General features: G+C 42.4%; 1 protein-coding gene across 1 annotated transcript; it reads right to left on the bottom strand.

The window, feature by feature from the left end:
* Positions 1-913: 913 nt before the first annotated feature.
* On the bottom strand, positions 914-12,290 carry ARL13A (ADP ribosylation factor like GTPase 13A). Its single transcript, XM_045994796.1, has 8 exons — positions 12,232-12,290; positions 11,784-11,854; positions 6,233-6,482; positions 5,178-5,283; positions 4,245-4,432; positions 3,108-3,198; positions 2,829-3,009; positions 914-1,005 (listed from the first exon to the last, which is right to left on the bottom strand). The coding sequence occupies exons 1-8, from the start codon at positions 12,288-12,290 to the stop codon at positions 914-916; spliced, it is 1,038 nt and encodes a 345-aa protein (XP_045850752.1).
* Positions 12,291-19,157: the final 6,867 nt, after the last annotated feature.

The following is a 19,157-nucleotide window of genomic DNA, read 5'->3' as shown; positions in this document are numbered from 1 at the left end:
CCTTCCTTGGGATTATCAGAGGGTTGAATGTGTTCAAGCTCATACAGCATTTGCATGCCTAACCCAAGTGTTGAGAGAGGCAGCCATTGCCATTTCTTGGAGCGATAGTGAGGGAATTGTTGCCACAGGCTCCACAGACCATGGTTGGGCATTTAAAACCAAGGTGTTTTTTTGTTTTTGTTTTCCAGAGGCATGACAAAATGATTCAGCAGGACACAATTCTCAGCAGCGAAGTTCTGTTTATTTCTACCAGTCCCCTTACACCTACACCCAAGAACCTCATGGGGGGAGAATGGAATTCCAACCTGACCCTTTACTTCTAAGGCTCAATTTCAGTTAGTCACCCATGACTTATTGTTCATGGGCTTCATGAGGACCACCCAGGGACAGAGACATAACATCTCTGTTCTTCTTTGCCAAAAGTCATCTTCGTTCTCAAATGGATGCCGCCTAACTTTTCTTGAGCCTCTTGGGGCGGGTGTAAGCTTCACTTGACAGATGGTAGGAACAATGGGAGTCCACAGAGATGTGATGTTAAAGTAGGTGGACTTGTAGGTAGGAGGGACTTTAGTGGTATTAACAAATAGAAAGGAAAAAACTGAGCAGTCCTGATGGTTCTTAGAGATGAGCCTATTTACTGAGGGAAGGATAGGAGATTTTTTTTCTTTCCCTCCATTCTTCTCTTTTGTACTCTGTTAAAAGTCTGATAAGAGAAAGAAAACAGTGAGTCACTGCAAAGTGAAGCTAAGCACCAGGTTTCCTGTCTTTCCCAGATCACTCCTAGTTGGGAGGGTGTTGGCCCCTACACCCAACAGAGGTGTAGACTGCATCCCTCCAGACACCTGCCCTCTGCCCTGGCCTCATACTTTCAATCAGTCTTAGCTTCTTCCCTCTCCCCTTCATATAAGGAATACTAACCACAGGATACAAAGGCTTCTTCACAGGGATTTTCCAGTAACATCTCTTCTGTGTCCCATGTCTCCAGTTTTTTTTTTCCCTTGGGTTCTGAGATTATAGAAATGAGAAATGAATTTCAGTTTTGGACAGAGATTTAGGGGTAATTCCTCACATCTAAAAAAACATTTCCGGGGCGCCTGGGTGGCTCAGTGGGTTAAGCCGCTGCCTTCGGCTCAGGTCATGATCTTGGGCTCCTGGGATCGAGTCCCGCATCGGGCTCTCTGCTCGGCAGGGGCCTGCTTCCCTCTCTCTCTCTCTCTCTGCCTGCCTCTCTATCTACTTGTGATCTCTCTCTGTCAAATAAATAAAATATTTAAAAAAAAAAATTTCCTCTGCACGTCTACCAGATTTCTTCCACTCAGCTCTTATCCTCACCCCTTGTCCCCGGAGCAGTGCCTTTCTCCTCCTCAGTGGTCCTGGCCAAGGCTAGGTCCCTCCATATAGGTAGAACAACCCAAGGCTCTGGCGTGGCCTGAAGGGCTAGATCCCTTGGAGAGCAGAGGTGATATAATATTGACAGTTGACCATCATGGACAGTGGGGTCCCAAGGAACACTGGAAAGGAGAGGCCATTAACAACAATGGGCCTTCAAGGTCTCACAGTTTTGTTTTGTTTTTTTAAGATTTTATTTATTTATTTGACAGAGAGAGATACAAGTAGCCAGAGAGGCAGGCAGAGAGAGTGAGAGGGAAGCAGGCTCCCCGCCGAGCAGAGAGCCCGATGCGGGACTCGATCCCAGGACCCTGAGATCATGACCTGAGCCGAAGGCAGCGGCTTAAACCACTGAGCCACCCAGGCGCCCCTCACAGTTTTTTTTTAATGCCTTTATTGTATTAGAAATGATTGTATACGCTTATTAGAAAAACTAGAATTTCCAAAAAACCATACATCCAGAGAAAGTCACCTAGGCCTTTTACTCCTCAAAATCACCTAGTATCTCACCCCTAGAGAAAACCACTGCTGTTTTGGTGACTTCCCTTCAGATATTCTGTGCATGTGTACACATCATGCGGAACATGCTAAACTCTGATATTTACCATTTTCTCTAGCAAAATATCAGGCTATGGAAAACTTTCCATGTCAGTAAATATTATGCCAATAATATTATGTCAACATTATGCCTTGTAATGTCTGCATAGTATTCGATTGTATGAATGCACCATAATTTATTTAGCCATTTCCCACTATTAGTCCTTTAGCTTGTTTCCAACTTTGAGCTGTTGTACACAATATTGGGTTTCCACATTTTTAAAAAAGATTTTATTTATTTATTTGACAGAGAGAGAGATCACAAGTAGGCAGAGAGGCAGGCAGAGAGAGAGAGAGAGGAGGAAGCATGCTCCCTGCCAAGCAGAGAGCCCGACGTGAGGCTCGATCCCAGGACCCTGGGACCACGACCCAGGCAGAGGCCTTAATCCCCACTGAGCCACCCAGGCACCCGAGTTTCCACATTTTTAAAGTGGAATGTGTGTGTGTGTGTGTGTGTGTGTGTATGTGTGTGTGTACACACTCACACACAACTTTAAGTGGATATATATTGAGAGAGGGAGACAGACAACCAAACTACTCACCGTAAAGGTTGTATCAATTTGTACTTACACCACTGGAAATCATAATGTTTAAGATAACCTGATAGCTGTGCAAAGATCTTGTGTCAGCCAGTGCTGGAGTGCTGGGAGATCTTACTGGGCTACCAGAGGGTAGTCCCCAAGCACTCTCCCTCTACCTCACCTGCTTCTTCTACCCACCAACCATAGTATGAAAAGAGTTTCCAACTCAAAATAGGAATACTCTTTTTATAAATTATGAGAGAAGGCCTATATTTTCTTTTCTATCTTTTCTTTCCTGACTAACCACTGGTCCAGCATTACCTTTAAAAAGATCATCATCAACAATTGGAGCTGAGGGCTGCAAGTTATCACTTTGATTGTAGCAAAGCTCAGTAGTGTTCCGAGTTCTGTTTCCGCAAGAACATTCACCTTCTTCCATGGGTTCATCTAAAGCAAACGTTACTGATATATTCTTTTTAGGCCTTAATCTTATACCTTCTTTCTGTACAGCAAGGAGATGGAGGGGGAAAAAAAGTCAGTTGGTGCTCTGACAGTTCAGGGATTGGTCCCTGGGGCAGTAACACTTAAAGAGCCACTTACCTGTAGGATTGGCTTTAGGGGCCTAGCTTCCACTGAGCGTTGTCCTAGATGCTGTCTTTTTTCTTTGGACATTCCCATCCTGGTAGCAAAGCTGGGGAAGAGAGGAAAGACAGAGCAATAGTGAAAATAGACACACTTCAGCCTCCTTAATTGAATGTAGCTATGGCCCCATCCCTGCTATATGCCTTTGGACATTGGAAGGGAAGACAGAGCAAGAGGACTTTTAGGTCTTTTATTCTTCAAAACCTTAATCAACTCCTGTTTTCTTTTTTTTTTTCCTTTCTCTTCTTTTCCATATTCCTGTTCTCCCTCATCTTTCCTAATTACTGGGAGGAACAGAGAACTTAAAGCAGAGAATGTAGGGTAGATTCATGACTCTTCACCACAGAATGTTTCCAATCAGCTTCTTAAGGAGCTCATGTTCTTTTTCTCCTCTGTGTGGCAAACCAGGCAACAGGAACCCTGTTTTGTAGATACTCTAATACCGATAGGTTTGGCTTTACCTTTCTACAACACATTCCACTAACATGAGTGGAGCGTAGGTCTAACAACTTCGGAATGTTCATGGTCATTGCCCTAGCCCCATTTGGGCCAACTGGTCTGGAAACACTTGCTCAGCATAGCGCAGAATCCAAACACCACCCAGACCTCCCTGCGTACACTGAAGACTGACTCCTGCATCTGTTCTTTTTTTTTATTTAATTAGACTTTTAATTTTGAGGTGATTGTAGATTGACATGCAGTTGTAAGAAATAATATGGAGAGGTTCCATGTGTCTTTTACCAAGTTTCCTCCAAAGGTAACATCTTGCAAACTAAAGTGCAACAATCATGATACTGACACAGATATAGTCAATATACCGCACCCTTCCATTATCACAGGGGTCCCTCATATTGCCCTTCTAGAGCCACACACAATCTTCTCCTTCACTCCTGGGAGCCACCAACCTGTTCTCTATTTCCTTTTAAAAGATCATTTTAAGAATGGTATGTAAATGGTACCGGACAGTATATAACATTTTGGGATTGGCCTTTCTTTTCACTGAGTGTAAATCTCTGGAGAGTGAATGAGAATGCATCCATAATCTTCCTTTTGCATCTGTTCTTATTAGTACACCTAATAGAGGCAGCTCAGTACCTGTCTGATGAGCATCTTTCCCCAGAGCCTCTGGTGCCCTTGGAGGTTGGGATGCTCAAGGTGAGTGCCTGTTGGCGAGTACACAGCTCATCATACTTATCCCCAATGGCAGCTAATAGCCAGCGCAGCCCTTCAGTTATGGGCTGATGGTCCCTTCTTTGTAGGTTTTTGATGGCTGAACAGGGCTCCTGTGACAGAAAGAGAAGAGAAGAGAAGGCTCTAACCAAGGGACAGGAACCCCTGAGCCCAAAGTCCGAATTATTCTCAGCCAAGAGCAGAGGTACCCTTAAGCTCTGCTATGCCTATAGAGGCTCTCAGACTTCCTAGGAGATACCCAGGAACCACCCCTGAGAAGGTAAATGAAAAGAGAAGAGTTGGGGCACCTGGGTGGCTCAGTGGGTTAAGCCGCTGCTTTCGGCTCAGGTCATGATCTCAGGGTCCTGGGATCGAGCCCCGCATCAGGCTCTCTGCTCCACAGGGAGCCTGCTTCCTCCTCTCTCTCTGCCTGCCTCTCTGCCTACTTGTGATCTCTCTCTCTGTCAAATAAATAAAATCTTTAAAAAAAAAAAAGAAGAGTTAAGGTCCTCTAATAAAGTGATTGTGGTGTCATGTCCTGAATGCGTGACGTTGGGCAAGTCACTCATAGCCTCTGAGCCTTAGCTTTCTTATCCATAAAATGAGGCTGTTGAAACTTCTAATTGTACAGAGCTATTTTGAAAGCCTAATGAGAAAACAGATGTGAAAGTGTCTTAAGAATGCGTTATTTACTGTCAGCGTTGAGTCAGAAATCATCATTGTAGATATTGCCTGTGGGGGAGAGGCTTTGCCTGAGACCCAGCAGATGGGGCTGATTATGGAATGGGCCAGGGGATGCGTCAGCTGGGCTCGAGAGGGTGAGAGGGAGGGAGGGGAGGAAGGGGAGTTGATACTTACCACTCGGCACAGGGACTTGTTCTCATTCACTAGCCTTTCTAGGAGTAGATATTCAATAATATCACAAGGTAGGAGGGCATCCTTTTTGTCTTGTTTGTTTGCCAGGCTAGAGCAAGGCATAGGAGAGAGGAAGGGAAGAGAAGAGGTAGAGTGTAACAGAAATTGAGGCCAAGGGCAAGCAAAGGAGGGAAGGAGGAGGAGAACCAATCAAATCTAGTACAACTACTATATATCCAGGAACTAGCTTTAAAAACATAACCAATGGGGGGCACCTGGGTGGCTCAGTGGGTTAAGCCTCTGCCTTCGGCTCAGGTCATGATCCCAGGGTCCTGGGATCAGCCTGGAGTCAGGCTCTCTGCAGAGAGCCTGCTTCCCCCTCCCCCTCTGCCTGCCTCTCTGCCTATTTGTGATCTCTCTCCCTCTCCCTGTCAAATAAAAAAAAATAAATAAAATCTTTAAAAACAACAACAATAACAAAAAACCCCATAACCAATGGGATGAGGCAGAAATGTTTCTAGCCAACTCTAAGTGGAGAAAAGAAGAGGACAGATAATTTGAATTCAAGATAATCCCCCAGCCTCACTTCTCTCTTCCTCTACTCTGTGCCATCACACTGGAATTAGAATGGCTAACTGGGATATGAATAGAATTGGAGTTTTTAACACACCCTCCCAGCCTCTGTTCAGGCTTAAGTTGGGGGTACTAATGGGAATGAAAAAAACAAAAAGGGAGTGGGGGAAGGGTGAGGAATGATGGGCCACCAGAATTAGCACCCTGGAATGAATGCTAGTTATATAACTCTTGGGCAATTGGTGAGACGAGGAGTCCATTGATATCAATTATACAAAACAGGAGTTGTTTTCTGCCACCTTCTCAGGGTCAGAGACAGAAAGTGGCTTTTGAAAACTGCCCCCAGAGGACTGGCCCACTTCCTTTCACTGAACTGAAGGGAAGAGGAGGTCATGCTGGGTGTGACAAAGGGACCACCCTTCCTGCCTACTTCTCTTCTGAGGGTACACGGAAAAGGGGAATTGGGCACAAAAGTGTAGGCTTACAGTAGGAGAGGTTTCCCTGCCACTCTTTTATCAGCCAGCAGATGTGTCAAGATGATCTTCACTTCTTGCATGCGGCCTAAGTCACTGGAATCCAGGACAAAAACAAGTCCGTGTGCCTGTGCATAGTAATTTGGCCATATTTCTCGGCCCTTCATGTCTCCATTCAGGTCATAGATGGAAACTTCATACTCATCCAGCCAGAGTGTAATCAGTTCAGGTTTCATACAATTGTCCATTCTACTGGGAAGTACTAGCAACCACAAAGCAAGGGAATACAGTTAGACATAAGAATTTGGTTAGCAATGACCTGAACCTTGACCAGAGCCTGCTCTGAGGAATCCAACTGAGGCGTCTTGCCATTCTGCTCGCACTCATGGATTCATCTTCCTCAGCCAGCACTTGGTCATGCTACCCTTTCCTGGCTCAGTAGCCTTCAGTGAATACGTACTGCTCCCAGGATAGGATACTGGCCCCTTTGCCTCCTAACCTGCCAGACCTGACTGGTGTCCACAGAGCCCCTGTTACACAACCAGTTTCTTCCTCCCTCTGCTCCTTGGCTCCTGTTCTTCTCATACCACAAGAATGCCATGCTCTGTTTTGCCCTGGGCCCTCACAACATGCTATTCCCACCACTTAGAACACTCTCCCACTACTCTCTGCTTAGTGCCTTTAAAAAAATATATCAATTTAGGGGCATCTGGGTGGCTCAGTGTGTTGAGCCTCTGCCTTCAGCTCGGGTCATGGTCTCAGGGTCCTGGGATTGAGCCCCACATCGGGCTCTCTGCTCAGCAGGGAGCCTGCTTCCCCACCCCTCTCTCTGCCTCCCTCTCTGCCTACTCTCTCTCTGTCAAATAAATAAAATCTTTAAAAAATATATCAGTTTAGATCATGTTGCCTCTAGGAATTTTTCCCTAACTCACACTGTCATCTGCCAGTCTAGATAAGGTGCCTTTCTTCTAGGCTTACCACTCACAGCACATATTAGTGTTATAAAGTCTATGATTTTGTTATCTGAGTTCTAAACTACAACAGGACAAGAACCCTTTCGTTCTGCTCACCGTTGTATTCGTGATGCTGAGCACAGAAGCTGGCACACAGCTGGCAGAACAGATATTTGTTGAATGAATTTTGGTGAATGAATGAATAAATGAATGAACAAATGAACGAACAAGGGGCCCTTTTCTCCCAGCCTTTCTTCAAGGCCTAGCTCAAGTACCACTTTTTTTTAGGAAGCCTCTCTGACCTGTCCAGTTCTCATTTCTCTCGCTCTTGTTGAACATGTGGTCTAGTGAACTGGTTCTTAACCTCATTCCATGCGTGTCCTCTCTTCCCAACTAAAATGTAAGCTCTGTCAGGGAGGGGTTCCACATTACCTTACATATAGTAGGTACTCAACAAATGTTTATGGTGCTTATTACTGTGGATGAAAGTATGAAGTGCTCTTCCTCATATCTCTTCCAAGAAACCATTCCAAACTCAGATGCATTTACTGTTTCAAGGCTATGGCCAGGGCATAGAATCCCATAGAGTGTTCCATACCTCTTTCAGTTCCCATAGAAATGCAGTTCAAAATGACAGTTTTATACACATTGCAGTCTTTTCAACTAACAGTCCAACCTGGCTCTCTCCCCACATTAGTAGTAAAATGATTTTATAGATTCTCTATACTCATACCTAGGAGTTTTAACACTAGAATCAGCAGCTTCTTATTTATATATAGTCTTATATCTACCTATGACACTTTCCATGGGATTGCCAGAATGAGCCAATTAGCTGAGACATTAGTAAGATGCTTTCAAATCTTTGGAAATTTATGACTATACACATATTTACGTGTGTGTGTGTGTGTGTATATAATATATATATAATCTATATTATATTAGCTATATTAGCTATATAATATATATTATCATTACACTTTCATGTTAGTCAATGATCTTTTTAATTATAGTTTTCAGATAACATAGTTTTCGGTCACAACTTTGATATGGCATTTGCTGTGTATTAGATTACTTAAAAATAGTGAGTGAATAGGTTGAAATTCCATAGGTCATTTTTAGATCTTATTTCCTGCATCCAGGCAAGATTTTTTTAAAGAAATTTTTAAAAAATATTTTATTTATTTATTTGAGAGAGAATGAGTGAGAGAGAACATGAGAAAGGAGAAGGTCAGAGGGAGAAGCAGACTCCCCAAGCAGCTGGGAGCCCGATGCGGGACTCGATCCTGGAAGTCTGGGATCATGACCTGAGCCGAAGGTAGTCGCTCCACAAACTGAGTCACCGAAGCGCCCTAGGCAAGATTTATACCATTTTTTTCTCTGTCAGAGCAAAACATTTTCCCTAGTTTCTTTTTTTTTCTTTTTACTTGAAACCTTGCCAGTTCCTTCCATAACACAATCTATTGCTGGTGAACCTTAGAAGACATGAGAAGTTGTTTCCTGATAATTTAAATTTCTTTTATTTCTGCTATTAATTTGTAAACTCTCTGAGGACAGGCACTGAGTCTAATTTATCTCTACATTCTTTTTTATAAGATTTTATTTATTCATTTGACAGAGATCACAAGTAGGCAGAGAGGCAGGCAGAGTGAGAGGAAGGGAAGCAGGCTCCCTGCTGAGCAGAGAGCCCGATTCGGGTTCGAACCCAGGACCTTGAGATCATGACCTGAGCCAAAGGCAGAGGCTTTAACCCACTGAGCCACCCAGGCACCCTTATCTCTACATTCCTAAAGCACAGTCTGGGGACTCTGATTCAGAGATACATAGAGGTGATTGTGAAGTCCTACTGTATACCAAATAAATCAGAACCTCTATGCTTGGGACCCAAGCATTTGTATGTTTAACAAACTCCTATAGTGAAGAAAATCTCCAGGTGATTTTTCTGTACTTTTAAGCTTGAGACTCACAGCCTTAGAGAGCAATGAAACTCATGCCTGTTGTGTCTCAGTATCATCTGGCGCGCTTGTTAAGATTTTGAATCTGTGGGCTCACCCAGACCAAAGTATCTGAACCTCCAGGCACCTGGGTCAGTAGGTGTGAAATCCCCCCAGGTGATTCTGAGTTTAGGCTCTCCATACTCACTATGCTCGAGGATCACCTGTGGAGCTTTTAAACCCTGTGACAGTAGGCCTCATTCTTTGAAGGTTTGGTGCCATAGATCTGGATTGGGGCTTAAGCATTTTTTTTAAAGGTCCCCAGGTAACTGAAAGCTATTGCTGGATTCGAGAGGTACTGCTCTAAATGCCCTCATTTGGGGCAGCTTCCCCTGCTCATATTTGGGTTTCTTGCCTCCATGGGACCATGCCAGGCAGAACAGTTATAGTGAATGGTGTCATTGATAATAACGTCTTATATACCAAAAATATTTTGTAGCTGGTATCTTCAAACGTTCACACAAGTTAGAACTTGTAGATTGGAATTTCCTTCCTAGGTTATTGTCTGTTCTTGGCAATCATAAACATCTGCAGGAGCAGGGGAGGCGAGCTATTGCATTTTGGGTACTAGATTGACTCTGGTTGCCATGAGTGGCAAAAGATGGCCCTTGACAGCCTTCAGATTGTGACATCAGTGACACTTTGCTCCTTCATCATTCAAAACTATTCTTTGAATGAAGTCACAACCATATACCTATTGGCTTATGAAGCAGCCCCATGGTAGTGACCAAGCACAAGGCAAGTTATACAGTAACATGTCAAATAGACTATAGGCTCTTTCCTTGAGGAATTAGAATGAAAAGCAGGCACTGTTCTCACAGACAAAATAGCACATGGCTAATTGCAAGATGAATGCTTCCCAAAGCTGGCTGGCCATCAAAAATACCTGAGGAATTTTTATTTATTTATTTTTTTCTGGGGAGTTTTTAAAAGATAGATTCCCAGGCCCCACCCAGACTGGATGGGAATCTGGGGCTAGGGCTGAGTTGGGGCACTAAAAATTATCCCCACTTTCATCAGTAACCTTGTGATTTATCCTGGCTCCTTGATTTTTCTGCTACCCCTTACCTTTTTACCATTTCTGCCTATCAGAGAACTGGGAGAGGCAGTGTGTCAAGTTTGCTGCCTATAAGGGGAAAGGACGGGGGAGGGGGAGGATGGAGAAGTTGTAAAGAGGCAGTATGTTGCCTGAGGAGAATTGGGGAGAACATTCCACAACTATTGAGTACCTGCCCGAGGATACTAAAAGCACAGAGACTAAAATACAGAGCTGAAAAGATCTGTTACTTCTCAAGAGGCTCACAGTCTAGGGGAAGGACTTGCTATTGTGCAGTGATGTCATGATAAGTGCAAGCTAGAGGGAGGCACAGAATAGAGCAGGAGCTGAGGAAGGAGGCGCTTGGCATTAGGGATGACCCAGGTCAAGCTGGGGCCAAGTGTAGGCTTGTGTCTGAGGGCATTTGATTAAGCAGTTAGGTAATGAAGTGGATGAATTGTTAGGTAGTGAGACAGCATGTACAGAGTGTGGGCATGTGAACTAGAATGCTATGATCACAGAGGAGTAGCAAATAATTTGTTTTGGCTTTATCAGGGGGCATATGCAGAGAGGGTGAGAAAATGAAGCTGGAGAAGTCAAGGACCAAATCATGGAGGAACTTGTGTGCTGCTGAAGAATTTAAATTTTGTTTTGATGATAAAGGGGAGGCTTTGGTTTTGAGCAGGGAAGTGCCATGGCCGGATTTTTGCATTAGATCCTTCAGGCAATTGTGCATTGAGAACTGGGGGGACAATTAGAGATGGCAAGATCAGCCAGCAGGCAGTCACTGTAGTTCAAGGAGATTGATGCAAGCTTCCAGTAAACAAGTGGCAGAGGAGTCAGGTGAGCCGCTGCCCATACTTTGCTGAGGGCCCAGGTTATGTAAAGCTCAGCCACATCATCACACCCCTTTTTCTGTTTTATACACTTCAGTGGAGGTCATCCTATGCTGGGCTCTCTACTTGGCTGACCAGCAGTTAGATGGGTCTTCGCAACTAGAATAGTAGTTCCCTGAAATTCTGTGTAACTGTTGCTTGAAATGTCAAGGTATTAAACTGGAGATCTGGTATTAAGCATGCATGCCTCTGAACTGACAACATTTCTCAAGCTCCAACCCTCTATATTAACTGTCACAAAGAGTTTCATGTTATTAAACTTCTTCATCATCCCACACTTGTCTCTCTTATCTAGACCAAATTCCACTTTAATTGAGTTCTGAAACTAGACACTGTTTGAAACATGCTATCCTTTATAATTGACTGCAGTACTTTACATAGTTTGAGCTCATTCATACTGACACTATGAGAGGACCTTCAATTAGGATGTGTTGTAAAGGGAGAGGCGACAGACATTACATAAACAGGCTGATTGTACCTGAGGAATGCGAGTGTGTGTGTGTGTGTGTGTGTGTGTGTGTGTGTGTGTATGCATTAGCACGCGCGCTTGCATTGGGAAGTGATTATCTTCAAAAGACGGAACGTGAGGGCCACGAAGTAAGGCTAGGAAGAAAGGAATGATTATTTAATTGGCCCCTGGGGACCATAGGAGCCCTAAACCAGAATATAATGCTCTTAATTCCTTACATCTTTGGAAAGCCTCCACAAGAACAGTTTTGCCTGAGTTGTCCAATCCAATGATAATGATGGTCACATTCCTGGAAATAGAAAAGAAAAATGAGCCAAAGCCTTAAAAAGCACTGTTAGTTCTTAGGGTAAACAAAGAATTCTATTCTTCATTGATGTTTGAGGCTCTGCCTGTAGGAGTCTCAATGCATGTACCATAAAAAGCACAGCCAAGGTGATAGAAAGTGGCATGGAAACCCCTTCCTAAAGCCTCCAAGGATGCATTTATTCCCTGATTTACTTGCCTCGTAGAATTGGCCATCCTCCCCCAACCTTGCCTCCAATCTTGCAGATGTTGCTTAATCACATTCCCTTACAATATATATCATGAAGATTCGTCCCTTGAGGGACATTGGGCCGATACACTGGAGGAAATGGAATACATCTAGAGAAATAATTGCAATATTACCTTCGTGTCTCTTCAGTTGTCTTTAGCCGAGACCAGCAAGAGGTCAGCAGCCGGAACATGATTCAGCTTGGTTCTTTAATATTAAGGGAAACAAATAAATGGAAAATCAGCCCCATTATTAACACTGAGCCCCAGTCATCTTAGGACTTCACAGGTGTTAATAAACAAAGTCTTAAGTCAGAAGTCCATAACTTCATGCTATCCAACCTTGTCTACAAATGTCATAGAGGGAGAAACTGGTAATTCTCAACTCCACTGGAAGGTACGGCAAAGTGGGAGGAATTTCTTATTAAAGCAAACTACCATGGGCATGATAACACCAGTTATGGCCTGTCCCTTTAGCCATAATTCATCCCTGTTAGGAATATCTCCGTTCAGTCCTGGGTGGGGGTGGGGTGTGCAGCAAAACCTTGGAGAAGAACCAGATTAGATTTTTAAGGACCTATTGGGAGACCCAAGTGACAACTATCCACTGGGCTTGGTTCTTTTATTGCTTCCTGCTTCAAATATGTATATATTGATGACCCACTGTCATAGATTTCATACAATTTCTAGAACTGTAAGGGACCTTAGAGATCACCTAGTCTAATAGATTTCAAACATCAGTGCAGGTGCCCCACTCTTAAAGATTCTAGGGAGCTGCATAGGCTCCCCTGGTGGTTTCAAAGTGCAGTGATATTTGGAAGTGATCACCTAAGTAAAAAGGGCAATTTAGACAATCACTTCAATGTTTATCCATGTTGTAGTGTGTATTAGTATTTTGTTCCTTTTTCTGGTTGAATAATATTTTGCTGTGTGGATATACCATAGTTTGCTTATCCATTCACCATTTGATGGGCATTTGGATTGTTTCTACTTTTTGGATCGTATGAATAATAATGCTGGTGTTTTCAGCTCTCTTGGGTCTATACCAAGGAGTGGAATTGCTGGGTCATATGATAACTCTATGTTTAACCTTTTGAAGACGTGTCAGACTATTTTCCAAAGTGGCAACAACATTTTACTCTCCCACCAGCTGTGCAGATGATTTCCACTTTCTCCACATCTTCACCAACACTTATTGTTGTCTGTTTATAGCTATCCTAGTGGGTGTGAAGTGGTATCTGATTGTGGTTTTGATTTACATTTTCCTGTTGACTAATTATATTGGATCCCAGATCTGGGGGAAGTTTCCACTGAGTTAGTGAAACACTTCAACTGATACTTCAGATAGGCTTTGCCTAGCTACCTCATGAGCACAGGGCATGTCCAACTTATCAGTGGATAACGTAACAAGGTTCTGCAGAGTCAGTCCCTATTTTGGAGAACTGCCATTACCAAATAGAGACTCACAGTTCATAGCACTACTTAGAGTACAGTTTATTCCCTTGGAAAATCGTTTGGTTTCCCATAAGGACCTCCCGGAGAATGGCTGTGGCTTATGCCCGATGAAAGTGAAACCTTATATATGGCTTGTGATCAAATCCAGCCTTATTCCCACTTTGCTCCTGAAGCTGATAAGACCTGAAGCCTGAAAACACCAGAGCCTAATTATCTGGGTTCCACAATAGCCATCTCCCTTTGAGATGAGACCAGTAGCAGCTTCATGTCTATGTCCTGATAACTGGCCAAGCTTCCCAGCTTGATCTCAGGTTCTCTGTACTTGTTAGTGTCACCAAGAAAAGTCAAACCGACATCACACAAGTCTTTCCTCAAGAACTCTAAAGAAGGTTAAATAGGATGACTGAGGAGGAAAACAACTGAGCTAGGGTTTAGTGGTCCTTTCTTTCATCTCCAATGTCTCTCCTAAGTATCCTGGGATGAAATCACCTAAATTAAGCCTTCATATCTCTTTTCTGTAAATGGAGATAATGATATATTTTGCTTACCTTGAGGTGGTTAATTATTTATCTGATTAGAAGTTGGTTCTTTTTGGATGAAAGACATAAGATATGTAGAGTAATAGGAAGGTGTGTTGAGCTTTCTAGCCTTCTTGCCAGATTAATACAGCTCAGTTGCCTGCTTGTGAAGGGTATGGCAATGGCCTAACAATGGCTGTCAAGGCTCTGACATATCTATGGCAACTACTGCCTGGTTCATAGCAACCAAACCCACATCTTCCTACCTTATATGATTACAGCTAATTACTAAATGAACTTTTAGTCATCATAGTTTTTTTCAGTTTCAAAGTATTTATATATACTATAGAAAGTGTTTTTTATACAAAGTAGATCTCTAATTATATAGAACTCAGTATGTGTCAGCCCTCATTTAAGTACATTATACATATTAACTCATTTAATCCTTATTACAACGTTGACAAAAAGTGGGGGCTGTCATTCCTACTTTTTGGAGTTGAGGTTCACAACGAGATTAAATAATTTTACCAGGGCTACCCAGCTAGTACGTGATAAAGCCAGAATCGAAACCTGGGTGTTCTAGCTTTAGAATCTGTACATTAGGTTGAGGGTCTCACAGGCTGTGTGAATGAGATGTTCTCAGGGACCAAAGAAACTGCATCTGCTCTGGGCCTCTTTGTCTCTTCTGGCCAAACTGTATTTTACTTACTCTGTTTTTGGTGAACTTTTAAAAAATAAACTTCATTTTTTAAAAGATTTTATTTATTTATCTGACAGATAGAGATCACAAGTAGGCAGAGAGGCAGGCGGGGGGTGGGGGAAAGCAGGCTCCCTGCTGAACAGAGAGTCCGATGCGGGGCTTGCTCCCAGGACCCTGAGATCATGACCTGAGCCCAAGGCAGAGGCTTAACACACTGAGCCACCCAGCCACCTTAACACACTAAAACCACCCAGGATGGTTTTAGATAAACAGAAAAATCATAAAGATACTACAGAGATTTCCCATATACCCCGCACCCAGTTTCCTCTATTTTTAGCATCCTATGCTAGTATGGTGCATTTTTTCTTACAATTAATAAAGCACTATTCTTTTTTTAAATGAATCAATCTATGTATTGGGAAATACATTTAGTTACATCTTAGAATTTCACTGGAAGCAATATTCTTAGTGCCCTTCTTCTGTTCCAAGATCCCATCTAGAATCCCATAGTACATTTTGTTGTCAAGTCTCCTTAGGCTCCTCTGGGCTGTGACAGTTGCTCAGATTTTGTTTTTGATGATCTTGGCAGGAGTACTGATCAGGTATTTGTAGAATGCTCTTCACTTGGTGTTTGTATACTATTTTTCTCATGAATAGGCTGGAGTTATGTGTTCTTGGGAGGAAAACCACACAGGAAAAGGCCTTCCTCTTTACATCATATCATGAGTACATGCTACCAACATGATGTATTGCTGGTGATGTTGACTTTGATCACCCAGCTGAGGTGGTGTTTGTCAGGTCTCTCCACTATAAAGTTACTCTATTCTCCCCTTTCCATACTAGACCCTTTGGAAGAGTCACTATGTGCAGCCCACGCTTAAGGAATGCAGGGTTGTGCTCCACCTCCTTAAAAGTAGAGTATTTACATAAATTATTTGGGATTCTTCTGTATGGGAAGTTTGTCTATTTTTATTCATTTGTTTATTAAATCATTTATTAATACAATATGGACTCATGGGCATTTATTTTATACTTTGAGTTATAATCCAATACTACTTTATTTATTTATTTTTTTTGCTCAAATTTTTCCAGCTTTGGCACTGGGCATTCTTTCAGTAGACTCCTGTATCCATCTGACACACCTCCATCATTGTGTTTTTGTTTGTTTGTTTGTTTTTAGCACTTCATTGCTTTCTGGCGCTATCAGATGCTTCAGGCTCATCTTCTGTATTCTCTGCCTTAGTCATAGAATCAGCCATTTCTTCAAGGAGTCCTGGATCCTTTCATTTGAGGATGGTCTTAGAAATCAAGATCCGGGGGCGCCTGGGTGGCTCAGCGGGTTAAAGCCTCTGCCTTCATCTCCGGTCATGATCCCAGGGTCCTGGGATCGAGCCCCACATCGGGCTCTCTGCTTAGCTGGGAGCCTGCTTCCTCCTCTCTCTCTGCCTGCGTCTCTGCCTACTTGTAATCTCTATCTGTCAAATAAATAAATCTTTAAAAAAAATAAAAGAAATCAAGATCCATGTAGTAGATGTGCTCATTGCTACTGATGTGGCATTGCTTCTAGGCCCTCTCAGATGACAGAACAAGGAAATGTATGTTTGTTTACTAACTTGTGTATATACGTATAAATGTTTATGTGACAGTGTTTATGTATAGTGAACTAAATGAGATTTTACTGATGTTTTCAACTCTAACCCATCACCACTTGGATCATTCCAGCCTTTGCCCTTGGCTCATATGTAACCTCCCAATCCAACAATGAGCAACCCAGCTTCCATCATCCATGATCTATTGACTTGATTATTCAGTCCCAGTATACATATATAGCAGTATTAGAATTCTTAATTCATACACGAGTAACTTGATCAGCTAGAGTAGAGTGCTCTGTGTACTTCCTTTTGCTTTTGCTGTTACAGATTCCACTTATTTGCAAAGTTACTTGGGTCAGTACTTACCCGACTTTCTTCAGTGAAGTTGTTTTGTACATTCGTAATACACATACTGTGATAAGTTAATTTTATGTATCAATTTGACTGGGTCACGGGATGCCCAGATATTTGGTCAGACATTATTCTGAGTGTTTCTGTGAGAGTGTTTATGGATGAGATTAATACTTAACCTGAGTTGGGGCACCTGGGTGGCTCAGTCAGTTAAGCATCTGCCTTTGGCTCAGGTCATGAATGATCCCAGGGTCCTGGAATCCAGTTCTGCATTGAGCTCCCTGCTCGGTGGGAAGCCTGCTTCTCCCTCTCATACTCCCCCTGATTGTGTTCCCTCTCTCTCAAATAAATAAATAAATAAATAAACAAACAAATAAATCTTTAAACAACAACAACAACAAAACCCATTTACTTGAGTAAAGCAAATTGTGCTCCCCAATCTGCTGGCCTTACTCGATCAGCTAAAGGCCTGAATAGAACAAAAAGACTGACCCTTCCCCAAGTAAGAGAGGATTCTTCCTATTTGACAGCTTTGGAAATAGGACATTGGCTTTTTTCCTGGACCCTGGGATCATGATCTGAGCCAAAGGCAGATGCTTAGCCAACTGAGCCACCCAGATGCTCCTGTGTATAGCTTTCTAAATACACAGGCACTTTTGAGTGCTCTGATTTCCCAAAGGAACTTTTGTCCTGGATTTTTCTCCCAGGAATTTAGGTGGTATATTGATGATATGGCTTATTGATAACCTTCGCAGCTGCAGGATTCTGTTTACCTTACAATATTTTTGAGCAATGCCCATCACTTTTCTGCCCTGAATGAATTCTGATTTAGGGGAAACAAAGACTAGAACCTTGTGTCAGTCCTTCAGGTAGCCCCCAGATGGGTTAAAACAGATCCACACAATAATTTGTGAGTAAGGTCTACTCTATGATCTCTGGAACCAGGGACCAGGGTCACACACTGGGAATGCAGGATGCCATCTTCAAGACCACCACTGAGCTGGGGAGGGGTGAAGCAAGGGTAAGTAAAAACACCACAAAGCTTTCTTGTCATTTTTAAGTTTCCTTTTTAAAAAAATTCAGTGTTCACTTGGTTGCTTGTAAACCCATGTATTTCAGAATTCTGACAACATTGGTTCTGACCGGTTTTGCTTGTTTTCCAGTGTTTCTGTGGATGAATGGGAGTTTGGAGCTGCCTACTCTGCCATTAGCCGATGTCATTCCCTTACACACCGTAGTATTGCCCATTTTAGAAAACTTGATTTTTAAAAAACAATTTTATTTATTTATTTGAGGGAGAGAGTGAGAGAGAGAAAGCATGAGCAGGGGAAGGGGCAGAGGGAGAAGCAGGTCCCCTGCTGAGCAGGCAACTCAATGCAGGACTCTATTCCAGGACTCTGAGATCATGACCTGAGCTGAAGGAAGGTGCTTAACTGACTGAGCCACTCAGGCAACCCAGAAAACTTGATACTTTAACATCTTGTTTAATCTACAGGTTTACTCTTCTTTCCTTTCTTTTAGCATTTGTTTTCTTTTAAAAATTACCATATTTTAAAATAGATTTTTAAAGAACACATCTATCCATACAATTTTAACACACATAGATTCATGTATCCACCACCATAATCTGCATATAAAACAATTGCATTACTCCCAAAAACTCCTCCTTGCTATTTCTTGATAGTTACACCTCTCCCTCAACCCTTCCCCCGACACACTCTTAATTTCTGGCAACCAGTAATCTATTCTCTATCATTACAATTTTGTCATTTTGAGAATGTTATATAAATTGAATCATAGGGTGTATAACCTTTTGAAATTAGTTTTTTAACTTCAGCCTAATGGCTTTGAAATTCATCCAAGTTTTTTTTATCCAAGTTTTAGTGTGTATAAATAGTTGGTTTCTTTTTTTTTTAAAGATTTTATTTATTTATTTGACAGATAGAGATCACAAGTAGGCAGAGAGGCAGGCAGAGAGAGAGGAGGAAGCAGGCTCCCTGCTGAGCAGAGAGCCCGATGCGGGGCTCAATCCCAGAACCCTGGGATCATGACCTGAGCTGAAGGCAGCGGCTTAACCCACTGAGCTACCCAGGCGCCCCTAAATAGTTGGTTTCTTTACTGCTGAGTAAGATTTCATTGTATGAATATACTACAGTGTATTTATTTGATCCTTTGAAAGATGTTTGTATTATTTCCAATTTTTGAGCAAGAATAAGCATCCATAATCAGAATATTTTTTGCCTTTTTAACTTTTTATTTTGAAATAATCATAGTTTTACAGAAAGTTATATAAATAGTACAAGGAGGTCCTATGTACTTTTCACCTGGGGTTCCCTATTTTCCCTATTATTAACAGTAGTACCTTATATAACTATAGTACAATATTAGAACCACGAAATTGACATTGATAAAACATATACACTGTGTTCAGGTTTCCCTAGTTTT

The sequence above is a fragment of the Meles meles genome, chromosome X, assembly GCF_922984935.1.
Source record: "Meles meles chromosome X, mMelMel3.1 paternal haplotype, whole genome shotgun sequence".
NCBI classification, from domain to species: Eukaryota; Metazoa; Chordata; class Mammalia; order Carnivora; family Mustelidae; genus Meles; species Meles meles.
This window is presented reverse-complemented; position numbering and strand designations above follow the sequence as displayed.